Raw genomic sequence first — 20,946 nt, 5'->3', positions numbered from 1 at the left:
AATATGTTAAAAAAATAAAATTTTCAACAAGGAATGGCTAGAAAATATTCCAAAAATTTGAAACTTTGATCAAGCGCGAGGACCGAGGGGAAGTGGTGCAATAGAAGTCCAAACGCGTCGTATAATTAGCGAAATCGATGGAAGGGCAATTTCGTCAGTGAAAATTGTCCACTGAGCTGACTGCTGACTGTGTTTTTGTCGGGCCTAGCTTAGGGCCAATTCCTTCAACCACGATCACGTTCACATCGCATTCACATTATCTCCACTTTCTCTCTCTTTCTCTGTCTGTCAACTGCTCGATGTAATTGCCATTTACTGAAACCGATACCAATTTCTGCTCATTGGAGTTGGCCCTCTTCAAGCTTTTCTCTACACAATCGCAAATCTTGTTCATTCATTCTTCTTATCATATTCAAGTACCAGGGAGTATTTCTTTTGCTTGAAATCACATTAATTCCACCCTCTGTTTCTGAATTATCACCTTTCCCACCAAGTACTGGCCTTTGCTCTTTTCCACCAATGCTAATTTGCTTAGCCTGAAACGCATTGAATGCTTAATAAAGTGCTCTGAATTGTTTTCATCTTCATGTTCATCGCCCAGGTTCTGCCAATCAGAACTTCCATCTCTCTCTTTCTGTGAAAAATGTTTTAAATGCTGTAATTATTATTATTTCATTTCTTCATTATCTAAACAAGACAAAACAAAACCACCCCATATACTGCAAAACCGGTTTTTGCCATTGATTTCTTTCTCTTTGATACCCCACCCTCCATGATCCCCTCTCATTAGACCCACCATTTTTAAAGAACGAACGCCCTTTTGTACCATCTTTGAGCACAAAATATCCTTGATTAACAGTAGCGGCAACACCGCATCTTCACAATATCACCAGGACACAATGACCCACTTGGACTTGTGCAAGAAATTCAAACGCTTGAATCCTCTTGAGCCCTCTCTTGGCATTCTTGGTTTCCTTCTGGTCACTCTCCTTTTCATTGGCTGCTTCTTCTACTTGGATTACCGATCTGTCACTCGTGGCCTGCGGCACCATGGGGTTTCTTGGCTGGGACTGGTTACTCCATCTTCATCATCAGAACTGAATACTGATAATGGACGGCCGGGTTTTCTTGATAAGCGTGGTGTTGGGTGTGACATTTTTGATGGGAACTGGATTTGGGACGATAGCTATCCCTTGTATCAGAGTAAAGATTGCTCCTTTATAGATACTGGGTTTAGGTGTTTAGAGAATGGAAGGCCTGACAGTTTCTACACCAAGTGGCGTTGGCAACCCAATCATTGTGACTTGCCGAGGTACTGTTTCTTGCTTTAAATATGATCCATTTATTTGATTTTATCTTTTCGCTTTTTAATTTGGATTAGTAGCTCAGGAACTCTGGAATCAAGAAGATAAACATTTTATACTGTCACTTTTAGTTGATGCATTTGTTTTGGTACACAGATAACAGGCTACTAAATTAAATAGCTGTACCATTAGTTTCAGTTAAATGAAGCTTTTCCTTAATTTCTCCCAGCTACAAAAAGGAAGATAATTTTTATTTTTTTTATTATTAACGATCTTACTGCCTGTAAATTAGCTTATAGTCGTGGATTCTGTTTCCTTTTTTTGCAAATCATGGAAGGTGTTATTTTGCTTTTCGCTAATAATAATTTGTGGATAGTGGTTGTCCTTATTTATGCTTTATGTATCTGGATTATTGGTGTTTCTCTTCTGTTTGATAATGATTCATCGGGGATTTTTGGCTTAATTCTTATAGTTTAAATTTCAATTAACGAAAAAGTTTGTTTAAAGGGAATTTGCATTTATCATTCAGCTGGAAACCTCTTAATTTTTTACTTTCCTGTTAGTCAGCTTTCTTTGATCTGAATTTTTAAATTAGTGTTTATCCTCCTTCAGCTTTCTGCTTGGTTTTGTAACTTCCATTTTGATATCTTCCTCGAGATTAGATTTGATGCAAAGGTGATGTTGGAAAAGCTGAGGAACAGGCGGCTTGTATTTGTTGGGGACTCAGTTGGAAGAAACCAATGGGAGTCCCTCCTTTGTATGCTTGCCACTGCTGTTCGTGACAATTCTTCAATCTATGAGGTGAATGGGAGGCCAATCACAAAGCATAGAGGGTTTCTAGCGTTCATGTTCAAGGACTATAATTGCACTGTTGAATATTACAGAGCTCCATTTCTAATTTACCAGGGCCGTCCTCCAGTTGGTGCTCCAGAAAAGGTGAAAATGACTTTAAGAGTAGATAAATTGGATTGGACTTCCCCTCAGTGGAGAAATGCGGATGTGTTGATTTTCAACTCTGGTCATTGGTGGAATTATGAGAAGACCATAAGAGTGTAAATACAACTTATCTTATACCCTCTTCTTCTTTTTATTTCTTTTAATCCCATGCTCCCATTACTTGGGGATATTGAGCAAAATATCTTATGATAGTTTCACTAAAAGAGTTATAAAGAGATGAATGTGATGTTTAGGTAGCACATGCATCTGCTCAGTATAGAAACTTAGGCCTTATAAGGTGGCCAAAGGTATGTCCATTTTGTAGATGGGTGCAGGGAGAGAAGTTCCAAAAACATTATTCCTTTATTTTTTGCTTGTTCAGGTTGGGAACTAAGGAATCTATAAAAATCCCATTTAACCCTTTATCATTGAAGCCAAGCCCCAAGGGCTTATGTTGTCTATAGTATGTATAGTGGTCATTGAGATAATGACGCTCAGAACTACTAGATCAGATTCTCCTAGGTTTATACCTTTTAAAGTTTAGACAGAAGAATTTCAGAAGAAAAAAAAATGCAAAAGAATCTTTGTACGTTACTTTTTTATTGTGCTGATGTATTACCAACCAGTTGTCACCTCTTCCCACAATAATATTTCCACCTTCTTATTGTTGCCACTATGAAAACACACATATTACCTACAATGTTATCACCAATACCATTAGCACTGTTCTGCTATCATCACCATACCACTTGTGTCCTGCACACTGCCATTGTCCTTTACGCATTCTGGCCTTCGCAACAAAATTGGAAATGAATTGAATATGACCTACCTACCTCTCTTTCTTTCTCTGAACTCCACTGGATGAAGATCACTGCAGGAATAGTTGGCAACCTTGATAGAAGTGAAGTCAGATCAGAGTTATCATGGTGGGTGAAACTAACAAGAAGTTGGCTGATAATGCCTTATTAACATTCCTTAGTTTTAGAAGGGGAATAGTTGAGCTCTGTTTTCTTGCTTTCTTCTTAACTTCTCTATTTTTTCAGTGACCTTTGTTGTCTTTATAAGATCCTGGTACAAGTCTTAAGGAAGCCACATTATTGAGATTTTGAAACAGTGACCATAAATTTAGAGGTTTTCACTCAGGTTTGCATACTTAATACTGTTTGAAAGCTGAAGGAAATTGTGATCTGTTTGTCCTATTATGATTATGGTATTGATATTTGATCTTTGGTTTGTGTTATTCGTTAGGGATTGCTACTTCCAAGAGGGGGATGAGGTAAAGATGGATATGAGCGTTGAAACTGCATACCGAAGATCACTTGAAACTTTGATTGATTGGACGCATAGCAAAATAAATATGAGCAAGACTCAAGTCTTCTTTCGAACCTATGCTCCTATTCATTTCAGGTGTGCCTCGTTATTAATTTATTCTTTAATTGCATTGGTATCTATTTTTTCTTCTCAAAAAAACAATCTTCTTTTCATGGTATACTTTTTTTAAAAAAAAAAAAATCTAAGAGACAAAGACACAATTATATCCTCTGAGAAATTCATGATTTATTCATAATTAACTTATTGCTAAAATATTTCAACTGCTATATATTTTCTGAGCATCATCACAGTGGACTGTTTTAATCAAGTTCTCAGAACAGAACAAATAAACTATGCAATTTCTGATTGTGAGGGTGAACCTGAATTCATTCCTCCCTTCATATTTCACATTGAAGAATTAGTGAGAAGTTGACCAATACTTTTTCGAATCATAGTTACTTTAAGGTGCTTTATTCAGTCCAAAGTACTGCAATGCCTTTACATATTCTCATCTTATACCTCTCACAAGTTGTAGAAGTTGTTTCAATGTCATAATGCAACTAACTTGTTATGTAACAGAGGTGGCGATTGGAAGACTGGTGGTAGCTGTCACATGGAAAAGCTTCCTGACTTGGGCTCACTGCCGAGTTCATCAGATTACCATTTCAAAATACTTTTCGATGTGTTATTAGAGCACTCAAATGAATCACATGTGATGAACTTGGATTTATTGAATGTGACGAACATGGCAGCACAGAGAAAGGATGGCCATGCATCTGTGTACTATCTAGAGCCTGGAATTGGTCCAGCTTCTCTACACCGTCAAGACTGCAGTCATTGGTGCTTGCCTGGTGTCCCTGATTCCTGGAATGAACTTCTTTATGCATTTCTTCTCAAGCGGGAGTCTGCTCATGCACAAAATTCAACAGAATCTTCTCAAGCTCCATTGTGATTAGTACAGATAGCTTTCTGATTTTTCCAACATGATTAGAGTGCAGGTTCCTTGCACCAACCGGCAAAATCATCATTTTGTATATTGGTTTCTATTTGATCAATCATAGTTTGCCATAACACCTCTGGCAAACGATCAAATTATACTATTTTTGGCGATGGTCTTCCGTCCCTCTATCTTGAATGTACCATGATGGTGATTGAACAGAAGATGAGCCTAATAGGCATCAAGAGAGGTGAGAGAATCATGGCAGCGGATTTGTAGTACAGGCAAGTTGACGAAACAAAGTTGATACTCAGGAAGAGGTATACACAAGCATGTTTATTCTTGTTACATGGTTTATTTCATAGAAATAGAAATAGAAGAAGAAAAAAATGTCAATTATGACACCATGTGCACTGTATGTAGAGCAAATACTGAAATTTTAGAAGTAAATTTGCTTCTTTTCTTCTCTCTTTTTTAGTTTTTTTTTAATTATTATTTTGCATTCTCTGGTTAAGTATCTTATTATGCTTGCTCTTTTGGACTTCTCTTGCACGTGTTTGAGATTTGTTTAGCACAATAGTCCATAGCTCCAAATCTCCATTCTTTTGGCTCTCGTATTCTTTTCCATATTTATTTCTCAGTTTAAGGCTTCTACTCTGCATTTTTAGATTTCATATGCTTAAAAGTTGTATGCGCAAGAATGTAGGTGTTGAACTGTAAAGCTTGTCAAACTGATGATATCGAATTGCGAGAAGCACATAAAGCAGGGGTTGCACTAGATGATGTTGACAAGGATGGCAAGGAGATCAGTCCTCATTTTCCCTTTTCCCCCAGTATATGTTATAATGTTATCTGCACCTTTGCACAGCTTGAAATCAACAGCTTGCCAATAAATCACATCCAGCTATGGTCGTTATGTTGAGATAAGTGAAATCTGCTTGGGAAATTAAAGGAGAAAACAGATGGGGACCAAAATGATGTTGATGTTGGCGGGGGTTTAGTTATAAGCTCGGGGATGATCTGATGTAGATTATCCTATCTTTTAATGGGGGCAATGCACTTTGAGAAGCAGAGGAACTGTTCGTCAGGGCCATGTTTAGCCGTAGGATACAGTTTTTGCTGGTTTAACTTTCCAGTATTCTTCTGTATTTCCAATAGAAAATTAGAAAACATGTTCAAACAAAGCTGGTTTCCAAATGTTGGAAAACTGGAAACCTGGAGATCTTGTTCAAAATCTCACATTTCCAGTAGCAAGTCTATTCCCAGTTCTGCCATTATCATCATTCCAAATGGAGCGTCTATGAAGCTGTCTATTTCCTGTTAGGAATTTCCTTTCTTTGCCATCCCATGATGCATGTATTTTCTATCATTCAGGAAAATTGTAGTATGAGGTATTTCCTATAGTAGTTGCATTATAGTTGACGGTGATAGCGCTGATGTTTTACTGGTTTGGTTTATGATTGATCCAAACGCTTAACGGTTTCATCTGTCAGTAACAACAAATGGTAATTATGAGTAAAAAGATCTACTTTTTATATTGCAGACTTCAGCTTCGATGGAGAAAATTGCGCCCTGTTTGGGATAGCCATCCCCCAGTTAGAAAAATCTGTATGGAATTTGAACCTAAAGCAGTAAAGCACAAGGTGTTCTGTGAGTTGCTGGTTTTAGTCTTGTTGTAGCAATCCAAATCCTTATCTGAGGGACCAGAATGGTATTTGACCCATATTCATTAGTGGATAACAACTAATAATACAACTGAGAAAAAAAAAAAGGAAGCATAATAATCTTTTTAATTCCAGTGAAAGCAATTCTGCAGTTTTTCCTGAGCCCTCACAGATCCATCATTGTTAATTTATTATCTTCACTCAATGCACAGACAGACAGACAGACATCTCTCTTTCTACGAGAGTTCAAAATTACACAAGAGAAGGATAGAATGGAGGAAGAAACCTTGTCAAACTAGAATATGAATGAGACCTTTTAAGGAGATAAGGTTGGACAAATGCACTTTTGTGGCTGATAATTGACATATTTGGACCAACCATCAAAAAACCCAAAAATCTGTGATTATCCCAGATCGATGCTTAATCACTGAATGGATACTGCTCATACCTAATTGTGCAATCTTGAAGCACAGAACGAGCCCCAATCCGGCTTTGACAAGCGGAAAACATGGTTGTTTTAGCTGCATCTAGACAAGTTGCGCAGTCTGAAGAAGTGAGATTTTGGTTGCAAGCAGCATGACCATAGGCAAAAGCATTTGGATAAGGAGAGATATTGTAGTAGTCATAATTCTTGCTTGTTGGCGTCACAGTCTGTAGTTCTTCAACAACATAGCTTAGACTTATGCCAAAAGGATCACCCTTTGAGTACACTACAGTGTTGCAGAGAACAGTCTGAACCACTGTATTGGGAACGCTTGTAACAGTAACAGAGCACAACAAGAAACCAAAGAATGCTAATATGATCGTTGTTGCCAATTTTGAAGGAAGACCCATCTCTCTGTTCCTCTTGCTCTCTTTGGTTTTGCTTTGATTTTTCATCAGAAATTCAGGTTTCTTTGACTTTTAATGGTGGGTTCTCCTTGGTTTATCCATCAACCCCATTAAAAATGTAGTATTATTGCCTTTTGTCTTCTTTTTGTTTTATTTTATTTGAAAATTTTCTCATGCTATCTATCATTGCTTTAAATATCCATGAAATTATTGCGCACATTAACTAGCTTTTTCCCAAACACAAAATTTGACGTTTGATTACCATGTGAATTTGAACAAGGAGAATAATTGAGATTTGGCCTTTTTCTCCCTGGTATAAGGACGGCTTTTGTCTCATTACTTCTCAGAAGATGCTTACGTCAAAATATTCTTCCTTAAATAAGCAGAAGTGTGTCTATATACCGATAAAAAAAAAAAAAAAAAAAAAAGACTAAGATGGATGGTCGGCTATTTACCCTTATAAGTTTTTAAACTTATTGTAAGTGAGACTATTGAATAGGGCTGATAGGGATGGAGACGAAAATTAAAATTGAGGAAGCCAATATTATATCTAAAATTGATTTAATAAATTATTTAATTACATTTAATATTGTATAATTAAAAAAAATATATAGTAAAATGTAATTAAGCTAAAAATTTTTGAAGGGTGTCAAAACTTTAAAAAATGATTGAATATATAATAAAAATAAATAAATAAATTTAAAATTTTACATTATTTATATTATGATAAAATAATAATTTTTTTATGATAACTAATTTAAAATAATTTTTTTCTCTAAATATATGCGCATACAAGAAAAATTTAAACCCTCTGCCGCTGGTTCTGACGGCCTCCTGGGTCCCAACTCCCAAAGTTGTCTCTTTTAGTACAACATTGCAAATTTTTTTTCTGGGAAGGCAATGGTTCATATTTTTATGAATATTTAATTTAATTAAATTTTAATAAGGTAAATTTAGATATTATATAATTAAATTTAATATAATTTTAAATTTAAAAAATAATATTTATGGAGAAATTTAGATTTAATTTAAATTTTATAAGTATTTATTATTTAAATTTATTTATATAAATATTTAATTAAATATAAAATATATATTTTTTATTATAATATTTATAAATTTTTATATATTTTATTTTTATATAAAATGAAATTTAAATATTTTATAAAATTATTAATTTTTTAAAATATAAATTATTAATTAAAATAATTTTTTATGTAAAATGTTAATTAAAATATATAAAATTAAATGGGTTCAAATTTTTTTTTTGATAATAATAATTGAGTTTGAGATAAATTTGGATAATTGAGAATAAATTTTAATTAAATTTAAGACAAATTCGAGTTTTGATAATATTAATCTGGTTCGGGTTCAGATAAGATAATTTTCACGGGTACTCTACCCGTTGTCATCTCTAAATATTTTAGGGTAGCTTATATCATAATAGTTTCATTTTAATTTTATAGATGATAAAAATATATATATATATTTTAAATATGAGACTATATTTTGGAATAAATTATTTTTTAATTATTAAAATTTTAAAATATATTATTTAATCTCTCACATTTAATTTTATCAATTATATTATGTCCAAAAATTAAAATTTAAAAATATATTATTTATTTAATAAGTAAGTAAAATTTTAAATTGAAAATTTATACTATGTCCAATGATACATTTAGTTATGTTTTAATTAGTATAAAAGACTTGATTTTGCTAAATTCATACACCAAATAATATATACTAATAATGGATCACGTTGTCTCTTGCCCGATTCACTATGTATAAATTCATATATATATATATATATATATATATATATATATTATATATATGAATTTATATATAGTGGTGGCCCATTATTAATATATATTATTTGATGTATAAATTTATGCATGACGAGTCAAACAAGAAACAGCGTGGTCCATTATTAGTAAGGTGGAACTCGTTGCTACAAAATAATGCATCATGTACAAACGTGCCTCTCTCTCTCTCTCTCTCTCTCTCTAGTGCTATGATATCACGTACGCTGTTTTGGGGCTGTAGCATGGGGATCTGGAGAAGTAGCATAAGACAATCTTTCCATTATACATGCGTGTGTTTATGACCTGTTCTGTCTCATGGCCGAGGCCTTTCCAGAATCCACAGTCGTTACACCTTGTTTGGGACGAAAGTGAGGAAAGAAACTAAGAAAATGCCGAGGGAATATTAATTAATGTACAAGGAAAATTTTATCTCTTTGTTTTCTCTAAGTAATTTAAGTAAATATGCTAATCAAAATGAAGTCGTTTTTCTCTAAAATAATAATTCTTTAAATTAGTAATTCTTTGTTTCAAACAATATGAATTTAATGTTACTAATTACTCTATATTTTAAAATTTTAATTTTATTTGTGGGCGTGATGAAATCATTTTAAATATATATATTTTTTATTTTTTTTTATAATTAATTTCGATTTATGCTTAATTTTAATCTTATAATTTAAAAAATAACTTTAACGCAGAAAGTGCAAAGAGGAGAACAAACAAGGTAAGCGTTGTAATTTAGACAGATTGCGTGAGTGTTTTTTTTTTTATTTTTTTATGAGTAAAAATAATTATGAAATTTTATTGCAAACAACTTTTTATCTAAGCCCTAAAATATACAAAATTAGTTTATTATATTAAATGTCAACTTTTATTCAAATATTTTTAAATGTTAAAATTTATTTGATATAAAAAATAGTTATTTTAATTTTTTGTACATTTTTTAAAAATTTAAAATTTAAAATTTTATAATTTATACATTCTAAATCAATATATTATATATCTTTAAAAATTAATAATTTTTAATTAATTTTTTTATTAATTTAAAAAGAATGAATTATTTTCAAACACTTAATTTAAAAAAAAATTCTTATACTTAAAATTTAAGAATTTTATTAATAATATTTCAAAAATTGGCACATGGCGAGTGTATATATACACTTTGTTTGTTCTTTTATTAATTAGTATATATTAAATAATTTAAAAAATAATCTATTGAATAACTTATTTATTTATTAACACTTAAAATAAAATTATAATTATTTAAGAATTTTGTTATTAATAAAATTTTTAATATTATTACGAAAATATAAGTTATAGAAAAATATATATTAAATTATGTTGTTAAAATAAAATAATAAATAATTTACGTAATATCCAGGAAAAATAATTAGTTTTTTTTAGATGTTCATATTCTTTTATTGAAATCTTATAATGCAGCCTATTTACGTAGTGTAGTTAATGATTCAAATATTTTGTGTTCATTATATGCAACAAATTTTTAAATAATTAAGTTAAGTATGCCGGTCCCAAGCCCGGATAAAGGAGGAGGGTTGCGATAGGTGACAACCAGCGTAAAAATTTTGTCACACCCTATGATATGGATTCAAAAGATATAAACGTTGGGGCGTCCTCTACTAACGACGCGCTACATCGGAGCCCGGGTGTAGTGATAAATATGCAAGGGTGTAGGGCGTTCACCGAAAGCGACGCACCATGCCGGCGCCCGGGTGTGGTGTTAAGTGAGCAAGGGTTCCCACATCATGGACGGGTGTGGGTAAAGAAGTTAGTCCATAGGACAGATAGTAGAATAAATAGTGGAACATAACACAAGATAGACATAGAAAACAATAGAAGATATCATAGAAGGAGACCAATTAGGAAGGAGCAGGATAGGAGGAGGATTAGGGTTGGTACTTGGAATGTTGGATCACTTACAAGAAAATTAATGGAGCTTGTGGATACCTTGGAAAGGAGAAGGGTGAATATTGCTTGCATTCAGGAGACTAAATGGGTAGGAGAGAAAAGTAAGGAAGTGGGTAATTCAGGGTACAAACCGTGGTTTCTGGGAAGGAGAGAAACAAGAACGGAGTGGGTATAATCATAGACAGAACATTGAAAGACGCAGTAGTAGCTGTGAAAAGAGTAGGAGATAGAATTATACTAGTAAAGCTAGTACTAGAAGGAGAAACAATAAATATAGTTAGTGCTTATGCCCCACAAATAGGACTAGACAGTGAGAGTAAACAAAGGTTTTGGAAAGATATGGATGATTTAATGCAAAGCATACCGAATGAAGAGAATGTTTTCATTGGTGGAGATTTGAATGGACAAGTATGAAGTGATAGGCAAGGTTATGAGAATGTTCATGGAGGTTTTGGTTTTGACAGTCGAAATGAGGAGGGAAAAAACATCCTGGATTTTGCTATGGCATACGACCTAATACTAGCAAATACCTACTTTATAAAAAGAGAGTCACATTTAGTGATTTTCAAAAGTGGGCAACATAGAAGCCAAATCGACTTCCTCTTAACCAGAAAGACAAATAGAGCTCTATGCAAGGATTGCAAGGTCATTCCAGGAGAGGCTTTAACAAGTCAACATAGGTTGGTGGTCTTGGATGTCAAGTTTAGGAATAATTCAAGTAAGGTCAGAAGAAATAGTGTAGCTCAAACAAAGTGGTGGGAGTTCAAAGGAGTAAAGCAAGTGAAGTTAAAAAATGAGCTTCTCGAGTCCGAAGTATGGAAGCTAGATATGGAGACCAATGATATGTGGATACAGATGGCATCAAAGATTAGAGAAGTAGCTAGAAAAGTACTTGGAGAGTCTAAAGGACATGGACCACCCTCAAAAGAGAGATGGTGGTGGAATGAGGAAGTACAAAAGGCAGTGAAGAGAAAAAGGGAATGGTATAAGAAATTACCTAAATGTGATAATAATGAGGCATATGAACAGTATAAGATAGCAAAGAAAGAGGCAAAAAAGGCAGTTAGTCAAGCAAGAGCACAGGCCTTTGAAAAGTTATATGAGAAACTTGGAACTAAAGAAGGGGAGAAAGATATTTATAGATTAGCAAGGAGTAGAGAGAGGAAATGTCAAGATCTCAATCAAGTTAGGTGCATTAAGGATAAAGAAGGAAAAGTGTTGGTGAAAGATGAGGACATTAAAGAAATATGGAGAAATTATTTTAATGATCTCTTTAATAATAGTCAAAATGGAAATAGCGTGAATATAGATTTTAGAACAATAGAAAAGAATGTAAATTATACTAGAAGGATTAGATCTTTAGAAGTAAAGGAAGCACTTAAGAGAATGAAAGTGGGTAAAGCCTGTGGACCTGATGAAATACCAATTGAAGTGTGGAAGTATTTGGGAGATATGGGAGTGGCATGGTTAACTAAATTATTTAATAAGATTCTAAACTCAAAGAAAATGACTGATGAATGGAGGAAGAGTATTTTAGTACCTATTTTTAAAAATAAGGGAGACATACAGAGTTGCTCAAACTATAGGGGAATTAAACTCATGAGCCATACTATGAAGTTGTGGGAGAGAGTTGTGGAGCATCGACTACGTCATGATACTTCTATCTCTCTCAATCAATTTGGTTTCATGCCCGGTCGTTCAACTATGGAAGCGATCTTTCTCATTAGAAGCTTGATGGAGAAATATAGAGATGTGAAGAAAGATCTACACATGGTTTTTATTGATTTGGAGAAGGCTTATGATAGTGTTCCAAGAGAGGTCTTATGGAATGTGTTAGAACAAAAGAGGGTATCTATTAGGTACATACAAGTATTGAAAGATATGTATGAAGGAGCAACTACTATTGTGCGCACAGTGGGAGGGGACACAAGAGATTTTCCGATCTCAATTGGATTACACCAAGGATCAGCCATAAGCCCTTACCTTTTTACATTAGTTTTAGATGAACTGACGAAACATATACAAGAGAGTATTCCTTGGTGCATGATGTTTGCGGATGATATTGTTCTGATAGATGAGACACGAGAAGGAGTCAATAGGAAGCTAGAACTTTGGAGAAGTACTCTAGAGTCAAAGGGTTTTAAGTTAAGTAGAACGAAGACAGAATACATGCATTGCAAGTTCAGTGAAGGCCAAACTGGTGATAGGGAAGGAGTTAGTTTGAATGGAGTGGTACTGTTCCAAAGTAATCACTTTAAATATCTAGGCTCAGTCCTTCAAGCAGATGGGGGATGTGAGGAGGATGTTAGTCATAGGATTAAAGCTGGATGGTTGAAGTGGAGACGTGCCATGGGAGTTTTATGTGATCGTAAGATTCCCAATAAATTAAAAGGCAATTTTACTGCATACCATACGACCGGCTATGTTATATGGTAGTGAGTGTTGGGCACTGAAAAAGTCGTATGCATCTAAGTTAAGAGTTGCAGAGATGAGAATGTTAAGGTGGATGAGTGGCCATACTAGACTAGATAAAGTCCGTAATGAAAGTATTAGAGAAAAGGTAGGAGTGGTGCCAATTGAAGATAAGTTGAGAGAAGGGAGATTAAGGTGGTTTGGTCATGTGAAGCGTAGACATACGGAGGCTCCAATTAGACAAGTAGAGCACATTAGGTTAGAGGATAGAAAGAAAAAAAGAGGTAGACCTAAATTGACTTGGAGGAGAGTAGTACAACATGACTTAGAAGTATTACACATTTCTGAGGATTTAACCCAAAATCGTTCAGAGTGGAAAAAGCGAATCCATATAGCCGACTCCAAATTTTTGGGATAAAGGCTTAGTTGAGTTGAGTTGAGAAATTAAGTATGAAAGATCCAAAGAGTCGTTCAGTCACTTTGAAAATTTATGCAACTTGTCACTCTCTCACTTTCTAATTTATTTTGATAATATTTCATTTAATATCAACAAAATCTGTTGTATTTTATTGACCATTGTAACATTCGGTGCGAAAAAGGAAGGTCTCAATTAGAGCAGTCCTCTAGGAGGGCAAGGCTCGCTGGTGCCATTATCCAAATGGAGGGGCAGGAATGAACCAAATCATACATTAAAATGGGGGAAACTAATTATTAGAAGCGTCTTTTGATCGAATGATCTGAAGAGTTGGAAGAACTCTGGGGTTAAGCATGCTCGCTTGAGAGAAATCCTAAGATGGGTGATCTCCTGGAAAGTTCTCCATTCCACCTATGGGCCAAAACCATGAGGCTTAGGATGGGGTGGGCCAAAGCAGACAATTCCTCTAGTGGTTAGAGTAGGAGTGTTACAGATAGTATCAAAATCGAACCTCCTCAAGTAGATGTGTGGTTCGAGGACTAATCGGAAGGAAGTTGGTGGGCCTGTAACATCCCGTGTGAAAAGGGAAGGTCTCAACTAGAGTGGTCATCTGGGAGGACAAGGCTCGTTGGTGCCTTTGTCCAAATGGGGGGCAGAAATGAGTCGAATCATACATTGAAATGGAGAAAACTAATCACTAGATATGCTTTTTTGTGAAATGGTCTGGAGAGTTGAAAGAATTCCGAGGTTAAGCATGCTCGTTTGAGAGAAATCCTATGATGGGTGACCTCCTGGGAAGTTTTTCATTCCACCTATGGAACAAAACAGTGAGGCTCAACACGAGGTGGGCCAAAGCAGACAATTCTTTAGTGGTTGGAGCAGAGGTGTTACAACTATGATAATTGTTATATGTCTGATCTTTGAGAAAAGGGTCTTCTCCTCCCTATAACTATTTTGAACAATAAAATCCTGATTTATTTTTTTTTCTAAATAGTTTGAAATCAAATATATTTAATTGTTTTAAAATTTTATAATTGAAATATATTAAAATAATTTAAAAATATTTTTTAGTTAAAATATTAATGATAATATTTTTTACTGAATATACAATTTCACACCTAAATTTTATAAAAAAATCCTATTGGTAGTTTGAACGTTTAAAACGTCCTATGACACAACTTAATTCTTATAAATGTTTTATAATACACCTCAACTCAACTCAATTATTGTAAAGTGAAATTAAAATATCATTTGAATTTAAGTCAATAAATAATCATGTCAACAGATCGAAGGATATCTTAATTTCACTTTATAAGGGTACACGTATATCATAGGATCTTTAAAAGTTGAGGTGTATCATATAATATTTTAAAAGTTAAAGGTGACATGAGATTTTTTGATAAAATTTAGAGTAAACTTATTTATTTGCCCAATATTTTTTTCTATCCAATAATAATATCAAATATACTCTTAAAATAAAAGAAATAAAGCTTGAAATGCAATGGTGAATTTAGTGGGTAAAATAAGGGGTTAATTTGTTTTTTTTTAAATTCTTTGTGAATATATAATTTTGTATATATTAATCTTATAAATTGTAATTATTGATGATCATCTTTTTGATAAAATTTAAAATTTATTGAGATAAAAAAAACATTGTGTGCATTTAAAAATTTATTTACTTTTAAAATTTTATTATAATTTTTTAATAATAATTTTTTTTAATTGAAGATAGAAAATAAATTTTATCAAAATAAAATAAAGGAATGACTTTAGTTATTTTTAATAATATTTTATTATTTATTTTTTATATATTGGATAGAAAAAAAATTATAATCTGCCACCGTTGAAATGGTTGATTTTTCGTTTCTTTTCTTTCTTATTGCATGATAATCCATGAGTCACACAAGATGAATTGATTAATATATATTACGCTGTGGCCTCCAAAGAGATAGACGAATACCCATAAAGGTTAAATAATATGAGCAATTTGGTTCTGCGCAGAGGAGAAAGTACTGATGGGCGCGGATGGGGACGCTCTGGCAGCTCCCACACTCTCAGGTGACAATTGGCCGTACTATCCCGCTGCCCAGCCCCAGTATTCCCTTCCCCAACTAAATCTTATTCTCTCATACCTCCATGGAAACTACACGCGCTCTTCCATTGCAACTAACTACTATTCTGATCAACCAGTCAAAACCCATCTTCTTTCTATTAAATCTCTCTCTCTCTCTAAAATTGAACCCCAGCTACTCCAGCTGTCTTCAAATTTTCTTCTACATTACACATCATAAGCATTTCTTATTGGGCAACTGTCAGTGTCTCTCCTCAAAGTCATCTGCCTTCCATTTCTGTCTCACTCTCTCTCTCTCTCTCTCTCTCCTACCCTTCTTGTCTTACCTGCAGGTCTCCGCGCTTTGCCTTGAAATTATACCTTCTCTTCTTCCCCTGCTTAAATGGTTGTCTACCTTCTTTTCTTCCTTTTCCAGCAAAGAATGATCACTGCTTGATTTTTAGTTCACTTGACTTGAACATAGGCAGCTCAGCATATCATACTATTGCAAGAATGGCTGCCCCGCCTAGTAGCCGCCTGCAGAGTATGCTACAGGCAGCGGCGCAATCTGTTCAATGGACTTACAGTCTCTTTTGGCAAATTTGTCCCCAGCAACGGTAATTTCTTCTTCTGAAATTCATAATTTATCTTCGTATCATGTATTGCTTGCTGAGTTCTCTATAAATTAGTATCGACTTTGGTTCAGGATCTTAGTATGGGGAGATGGGTATTACAATGGAGCTATCAAGACTAGAAAGACAGTGCAACCAATGGAGGTTGGTGCCGAGGAGGCCTCTTTGCAAAGAAGCCAGCAGCTTAGAGATCTTTATGAGTCATTGTCTGCAGGAGAGACGAAACAGACGGCAAGGAGGCCTAGTGCAGCGTTGTCCCCGGAGGACTTAACGGAGTCTGAGTGGTTCTATTTGATGTGTGTGTCCTTCTCTTTTCCTCCTGGTACGGGGTGAGTTATGCTGGATTAGCTTATTAATTTTCTTTTCCATCATTATCTTTCCCTCAGTTGTTTTATTTACTTGAATGTAAATTTCTCATTCTAGCGAAAGCTCAGTTTGTCATCCTGCACCAAAAAAAACAAAAAAAAAAGAAAATATATGGGTGATTCATATCTTCTGTTTTACACTCTGTCATATGGACTGACTCAGTAGTATCAGCAGAACCTATTATCAATATGTATTTTCTCTGAAAACTTTGGTCATAAATAATTCCAAGATTTCCTTTCAAGGAAAGTTGAATATTTATTTTAATGGGAATTCAATTCAATAAATTAATAATGGAGCATCTCTCAATTTTCTAATGTTTTTAAATTTTTTGGTAATGAGTATTAATTAGGATGGAACTCACGTGAGTCATATAATCAATAATTACATTACACTTAAATGCCTACCTTTCATTGCGTGGGGGCTTTGAATGGCAGGTCAGAAGAGGAGTTAGAAACTATTAGAATCTTTTTATCCGATAGATAATTATATGTAGCCTCTCTTTTAGAATCAGAGGTACGGTGATCATCGAGTAATAACCACACATTCACCAAGTTTTTTTTAAGAAAAAGATAATTATGGTTTTGACTTTTGTGTATTTACTGAGAGGAAAGAGTTGTGTATCTCATTAGTAGTTAGCTCTCTGGTGAAAGTTGATTCTTTGCCATTACAACTAGTTAGGTGAGGCTTCCTTGTCATCTTGTTTCTATGAAGAGCATCTGATATTCACGTAAAGAAGTTAACCAAAGTCCACTTTGCTTAGAGTTGTCGTTTGGCAATGTAAACCACTTTTACACCGGTAGGGAATATATTCTCCAGATTGGTTATATAAACCAGCAATTGTGGTTTCTGTAGCTTTTCTTTTTTCTTCAGCCTGCCACGGATGCTGCTTGTTCGGAATAAGAGACAAACTCGCCAGGTGCCTTTCAAAGTTCAAATTACGGAGAGCTAAAGCTGTCGGTGCTATGGCAATAATTGACAACTCTTTCAAGTCTTTCTGCCCATGAATTCATTCCTTACTCTTATGCCTTCTCTTCTCCAATCTCCCATTAATTGGATAACAATATTTAGGGCTGACTAAGGGCCATTAAATGATTGCGGACCATATAGAGTTGCTTAGTGCTTATAATTTAGAAATTGAGTATTGCCATGTGTCAAACAATAAATAGCCAATCTGGGCTATGTGTTGAAAAGAATTGGAGAGATTATTATTATTATTATTATTATTATTATTATTATTTGTGTGATTAATTGTATGTATGATATGTGCATTTGTAGTTTACCGGGGAAGGCATATGCACGGCTGCAGCACGTATGGCTCACCGGTGCAAATGAGAGTGATAGCAAAACTTTTTCTCGGGCTATTCTTGCCAAGGTATATATCCTTATTATTAGTTAATATGCATATATATATATATATATATATATATATATATATAGCTAACAACTTCAATTTTCTAACTATATATTTTCTCTTGTTTCTGAACACTAACGTTGGCGAAACGATTGACGCATTAGAGTGCTCATATACAGGTAAATCTGCTGATACCTTGGCTTAGGCTATCTACTAGCAAGCAAGTTGCTTCGTTATTAATTTCTTTTTGACCAATTTATCATTGTTTGCCTAACTTGGACTATAATGGTGACAGACTGTAGTATGCATCCCTCTTCTTGATGGTGTTGTTGAGCTCGGAACAACTGAGAAGGTAATGCTAAATAATAATACTAGTCGTTATTTTTCTTGATTTCTTTTGCATTTGTTCGGAATCTTTGATTGTGCTTGTATTAATTTACTCTGATAGCATTAACTATAGGTTCAAGAGGACCTTGGATTTGTCCAACGAGTGAAGAGCATCTTCACTGACCACCACCACCCTATTTCCCTACCACCAAAACCAGCTCTCTCCGAACACTCAACTTCCAACACCGACACATCTTCAGACCAACGTCCCCACTTCCAGTCTCCCATACCCTCCATATATGGTGCCACAGATCCTCCCACCAATGATAACCAAGACGATGACGATGACGATGACGAGGAGGAAGAAGACGATGATGAAGAAGAGGAAGAAAGGTCTGACTCAGAAGGAGAAACAGGTCGAAACGCTCGTTCAGTCCCTACTCAGGCTGAAACAGTAACAGCAGAGCCAAGTGAACTGATGCAATTGGAGATGTCGGAGGATATTCGGCTTGGCTCACCGGACGATGGGTCTAATAACATGGAATCAGATTTCCAGTTGATCAGCTCAGGGAAACTTACAGGGCATCACCAGAGTCGAGCTGACTCGTTGAGAGCGGAGTCAGCTGGGAGGTGGGTGATGGTGCAAGACCCTTTGTGTAGTAGTCTTGAGCCAGTAGCTGCAGCAGGTAATAGACCAGTAGGTAAGGTTATGTTTAAGAAACTTCTGAACTGCATCTATGACTAGAATTTCGGTCAGAATAGAGAGCTTGACGTACACTGAATGGTCATCATATCTAGCACATGGGAGATTAGTTAGTTAAAAAGGTCATTCTATTAGGCGGTATCAATGAACATGTGGCAGGACTTGTAGCGCCACGCGCTCATCTGTTGGAAAAATTATAAGATACTCCCTTAATATTAATTTTTTTAATATAACATATATTTATTAATTTTCGATTATTCTATAAATTATGAAATGTGAATATGATAATCATCCTGAATTGAACCACTGTCTGTTGTACCCAAAGTCACGGCCTTTGGCTTCAGGTTGTTGGTTATCTTTTTAATTTTTTGACTGACTAGTACAATTTATGGCTCGAATTGTCATGTGCGTCTTTATGATTCTGTTAACTTTTTGGCTGTATGCAACAATTACGACTCTGACCTTTTTCTCCTGCAAAACGACGCAATATTTCCAAATTTATAGTTAATTCATTAATTAATTGTTTAGATACACAATTGCCGGGCCTCCATGCACAATTCAGCTTAATTACTCTAATTATTAATTTAATTGAATATAGTTATTTTTTTTTTTAAATTATTGGCAGGGCCACATGCACTCAAAGAGATGGCGCAAGAAGACACTCACTACTCCCAAACAGTCTCCGGCATCCTCCAGAACCAGCGCATCCGTTGGGCCGAGTCATCCTCCCTCCCTTACCTCTCATACTCCAACCAATCAGCCTTCACTAAGTGCACAAACCGCTGCTCCGATCACCTTCTCCACTTGCCCATCGAAGGCCCTTCCCAGTGGTTTCTCAAGTACATTCTCTTCAGCGTACCCTACCTCCACCATAAGTACCTCGAAGAAAATTCACCCAAGCCACGTGATGGCGACGACGCTAATCGCTTCCGCAAAGGCGGTGCCGCTCTGGATGAGCTCAGTGCCAACCACGTGCTCGCCGAGCGCCGACGTCGAGAGAAGCTCAACGAGAGGTTTATGATACTAAGGTCGCTAGTGCCGTTTGTCACCAAAATGGACAAGGCCTCGATATTGGGGGACACCATCGATTACGTGAAGCAGCTCCGTCAAAAGATTCAGGAGTTGGAAGCGCGTAACCGGCAGATGGAGATTGAGCAACGGTCAAGATTGGTAGACCCACCGCAGAGAACATCTAGCTTGAAAGAGCAAAGGAGCGCAGTCCCCGTGATGGATCGGGCTAGGATTGTTCCGGGTTCCGGACCCACATCAGATAAGAAGAAGCTAAGGATAGTGGACGGTAGCGGTGGGTGCACGAAGCCTAAGACGGTAGAGACATCGCCGTTGGTGGAAGCGGAGACCAGTGTAGAGGTGTCGATAATAGAGTGCGATGCATTGCTAGAGATACAATGTGGGTACAGAGAAGGGCTGTTACTCGATATCATGCAAATGCTTCGGGAAATTCGGATAGAAATCACAGCAGTTCAGTCTTCTTTGAATAATGGAGTGCTTATGGCTGAACTAAGGGCTAAGGTAAAAGACAATGTTGCTGGAAAGAAGGTAAGCATTGTGGAGGTAAAGAGGGCAATCCATCAGATAATTCCCTAATCCTCGTGACTGACTTTTCTGTATTTGTAGTTGTAGATTACCTAAGGCTTTTACCCTTTTTCTTCTCCTTTTTGTAAGTGATGATCATCTCAGTTAGGTGTGTATAATTTTAGAAACATATTATTGTAGGGTTGAGACCAGGAGGTCATTCCTGAAATGTAATCGACAAGTCCTTTAAGTTTCAGCGTAGCATGTATTATTTTTAGCACCAAGAAATAAAATATTTTTATTGTTCCATTTGGCCAGATAATTAACAAAACTAGCATTAGAAATGGGCATCGCTAACAATTGCACTAATGAACCTTTGAGTCGATCAAAAGTACGGCTATAATGATTATTTTCAATGCAACAGTAAACGCTAAGCACAA

At 35.3% G+C, this 20,946-nt stretch overlaps 3 protein-coding genes across 9 annotated transcripts; 2 read left to right on the top strand and 1 right to left on the bottom strand.

The window, feature by feature from the left end:
• The first annotated feature begins 231 nt into the window (after window positions 1–231).
• Window positions 232–5,932, top strand: LOC110665481 (protein trichome birefringence-like 11). 4 transcript variants are annotated; one of them, XR_009144943.1, is made up of 5 exons: window positions 232–1,312; window positions 1,967–2,356; window positions 3,489–3,647; window positions 4,131–4,808; window positions 5,195–5,932. XR_009144943.1 is itself a non-coding variant. In XM_021825632.2 (5 exons), the coding sequence occupies exons 1-5, from the start codon at window positions 900–902 to the stop codon at window positions 4,501–4,503; spliced, it is 1,230 nt and encodes a 409-aa protein (XP_021681324.2). In that variant the 5' UTR covers window positions 235–899; the 3' UTR covers window positions 4,504–5,008. The 4 variants fall into 4 exon arrangements, 2 of the variants coding, with proteins under 2 accessions (XP_021681323.2, XP_021681324.2); XR_009144946.1 differs by having other exon boundaries at window positions 5,188–5,932; XM_021825632.2 differs by lacking the exon at window positions 5,195–5,932 and having other exon boundaries at window positions 235–1,312; window positions 1,967–2,105; window positions 2,211–2,356; window positions 4,131–5,008.
• A 327-nt stretch (window positions 5,933–6,259) lies between these two features.
• Window positions 6,260–7,094, bottom strand: LOC110665482 (antifungal protein ginkbilobin-like protein). Its single transcript, XM_021825633.2, has one exon. It carries the CDS (start codon window positions 7,029–7,031, stop codon window positions 6,573–6,575), a length of 459 nt encoding a protein of 152 aa, XP_021681325.1. The 5' UTR covers window positions 7,032–7,094; the 3' UTR covers window positions 6,260–6,572.
• Window positions 7,095–15,545: 8,451 nt separating this feature from the next.
• Window positions 15,546–20,815, top strand: LOC110644601 (transcription factor BHLH42). Of its 4 annotated transcripts, none has more exons than XM_058138314.1 (7): window positions 15,546–16,211; window positions 16,284–16,555; window positions 17,868–17,964; window positions 18,108–18,122; window positions 18,239–18,295; window positions 18,404–18,971; window positions 19,599–20,815. In XM_058138314.1, exons 1-7 carry the CDS (start codon window positions 16,170–16,172, stop codon window positions 20,576–20,578), a joined length of 2,031 nt encoding a protein of 676 aa, XP_057994297.1. In that variant the 5' UTR covers window positions 15,546–16,169; the 3' UTR covers window positions 20,579–20,815. The 4 variants fall into 4 exon arrangements, with proteins under 4 accessions (XP_057994297.1, XP_057994296.1, XP_021653156.2 ...); XM_021797464.2 differs by having other exon boundaries at window positions 15,547–16,211; window positions 16,301–16,555; XM_021797465.2 differs by having other exon boundaries at window positions 15,548–16,211; window positions 16,301–16,555; window positions 18,404–18,956.
• Window positions 20,816–20,946: the final 131 nt, after the last annotated feature.

This window comes from Hevea brasiliensis, chromosome 2, assembly GCF_030052815.1.
Source record: "Hevea brasiliensis isolate MT/VB/25A 57/8 chromosome 2, ASM3005281v1, whole genome shotgun sequence".
Taxonomy (NCBI): Eukaryota; Viridiplantae; Streptophyta; class Magnoliopsida; order Malpighiales; family Euphorbiaceae; genus Hevea; species Hevea brasiliensis.
Note: the sequence above shows the minus strand (reverse complement) of the source record. Positions and strands in the feature narration are given on the sequence as shown.

Coding starts and splice junctions, on each gene's coding strand:
- LOC110644601 (XM_021797464.2), top strand. CDS start 16,108: ATGGCTGCCCCGCCTAGTAGCCGCCTGCAGAGTATGCTACAGGCAGCG. Junction 16,556..17,867: donor TCTTTTCCTCCTGGTACGGG/GTGAGTTATGCT, acceptor GTGCATTTGTAG/TTTACCGGGGAAGGCATATG. Junction 18,972..19,598: donor AGCAGGTAATAGACCAGTAG/GTAAGGTTATGT, acceptor AATTATTGGCAG/GGCCACATGCACTCAAAGAG.
- LOC110665482 (XM_021825633.2), bottom strand. CDS start 7,031: ATGAAAAATCAAAGCAAAACCAAAGAGAGCAAGAGGAACAGAGAGATG.
- LOC110665481 (XM_021825631.2), top strand. CDS start 900: ATGACCCACTTGGACTTGTGCAAGAAATTCAAACGCTTGAATCCTCTT. Junction 1,313..1,966: donor AATCATTGTGACTTGCCGAG/GTACTGTTTCTT, acceptor CCTCGAGATTAG/ATTTGATGCAAAGGTGATGT. Junction 2,357..3,488: donor TATGAGAAGACCATAAGAGT/GTAAATACAACT, acceptor GTTATTCGTTAG/GGATTGCTACTTCCAAGAGG.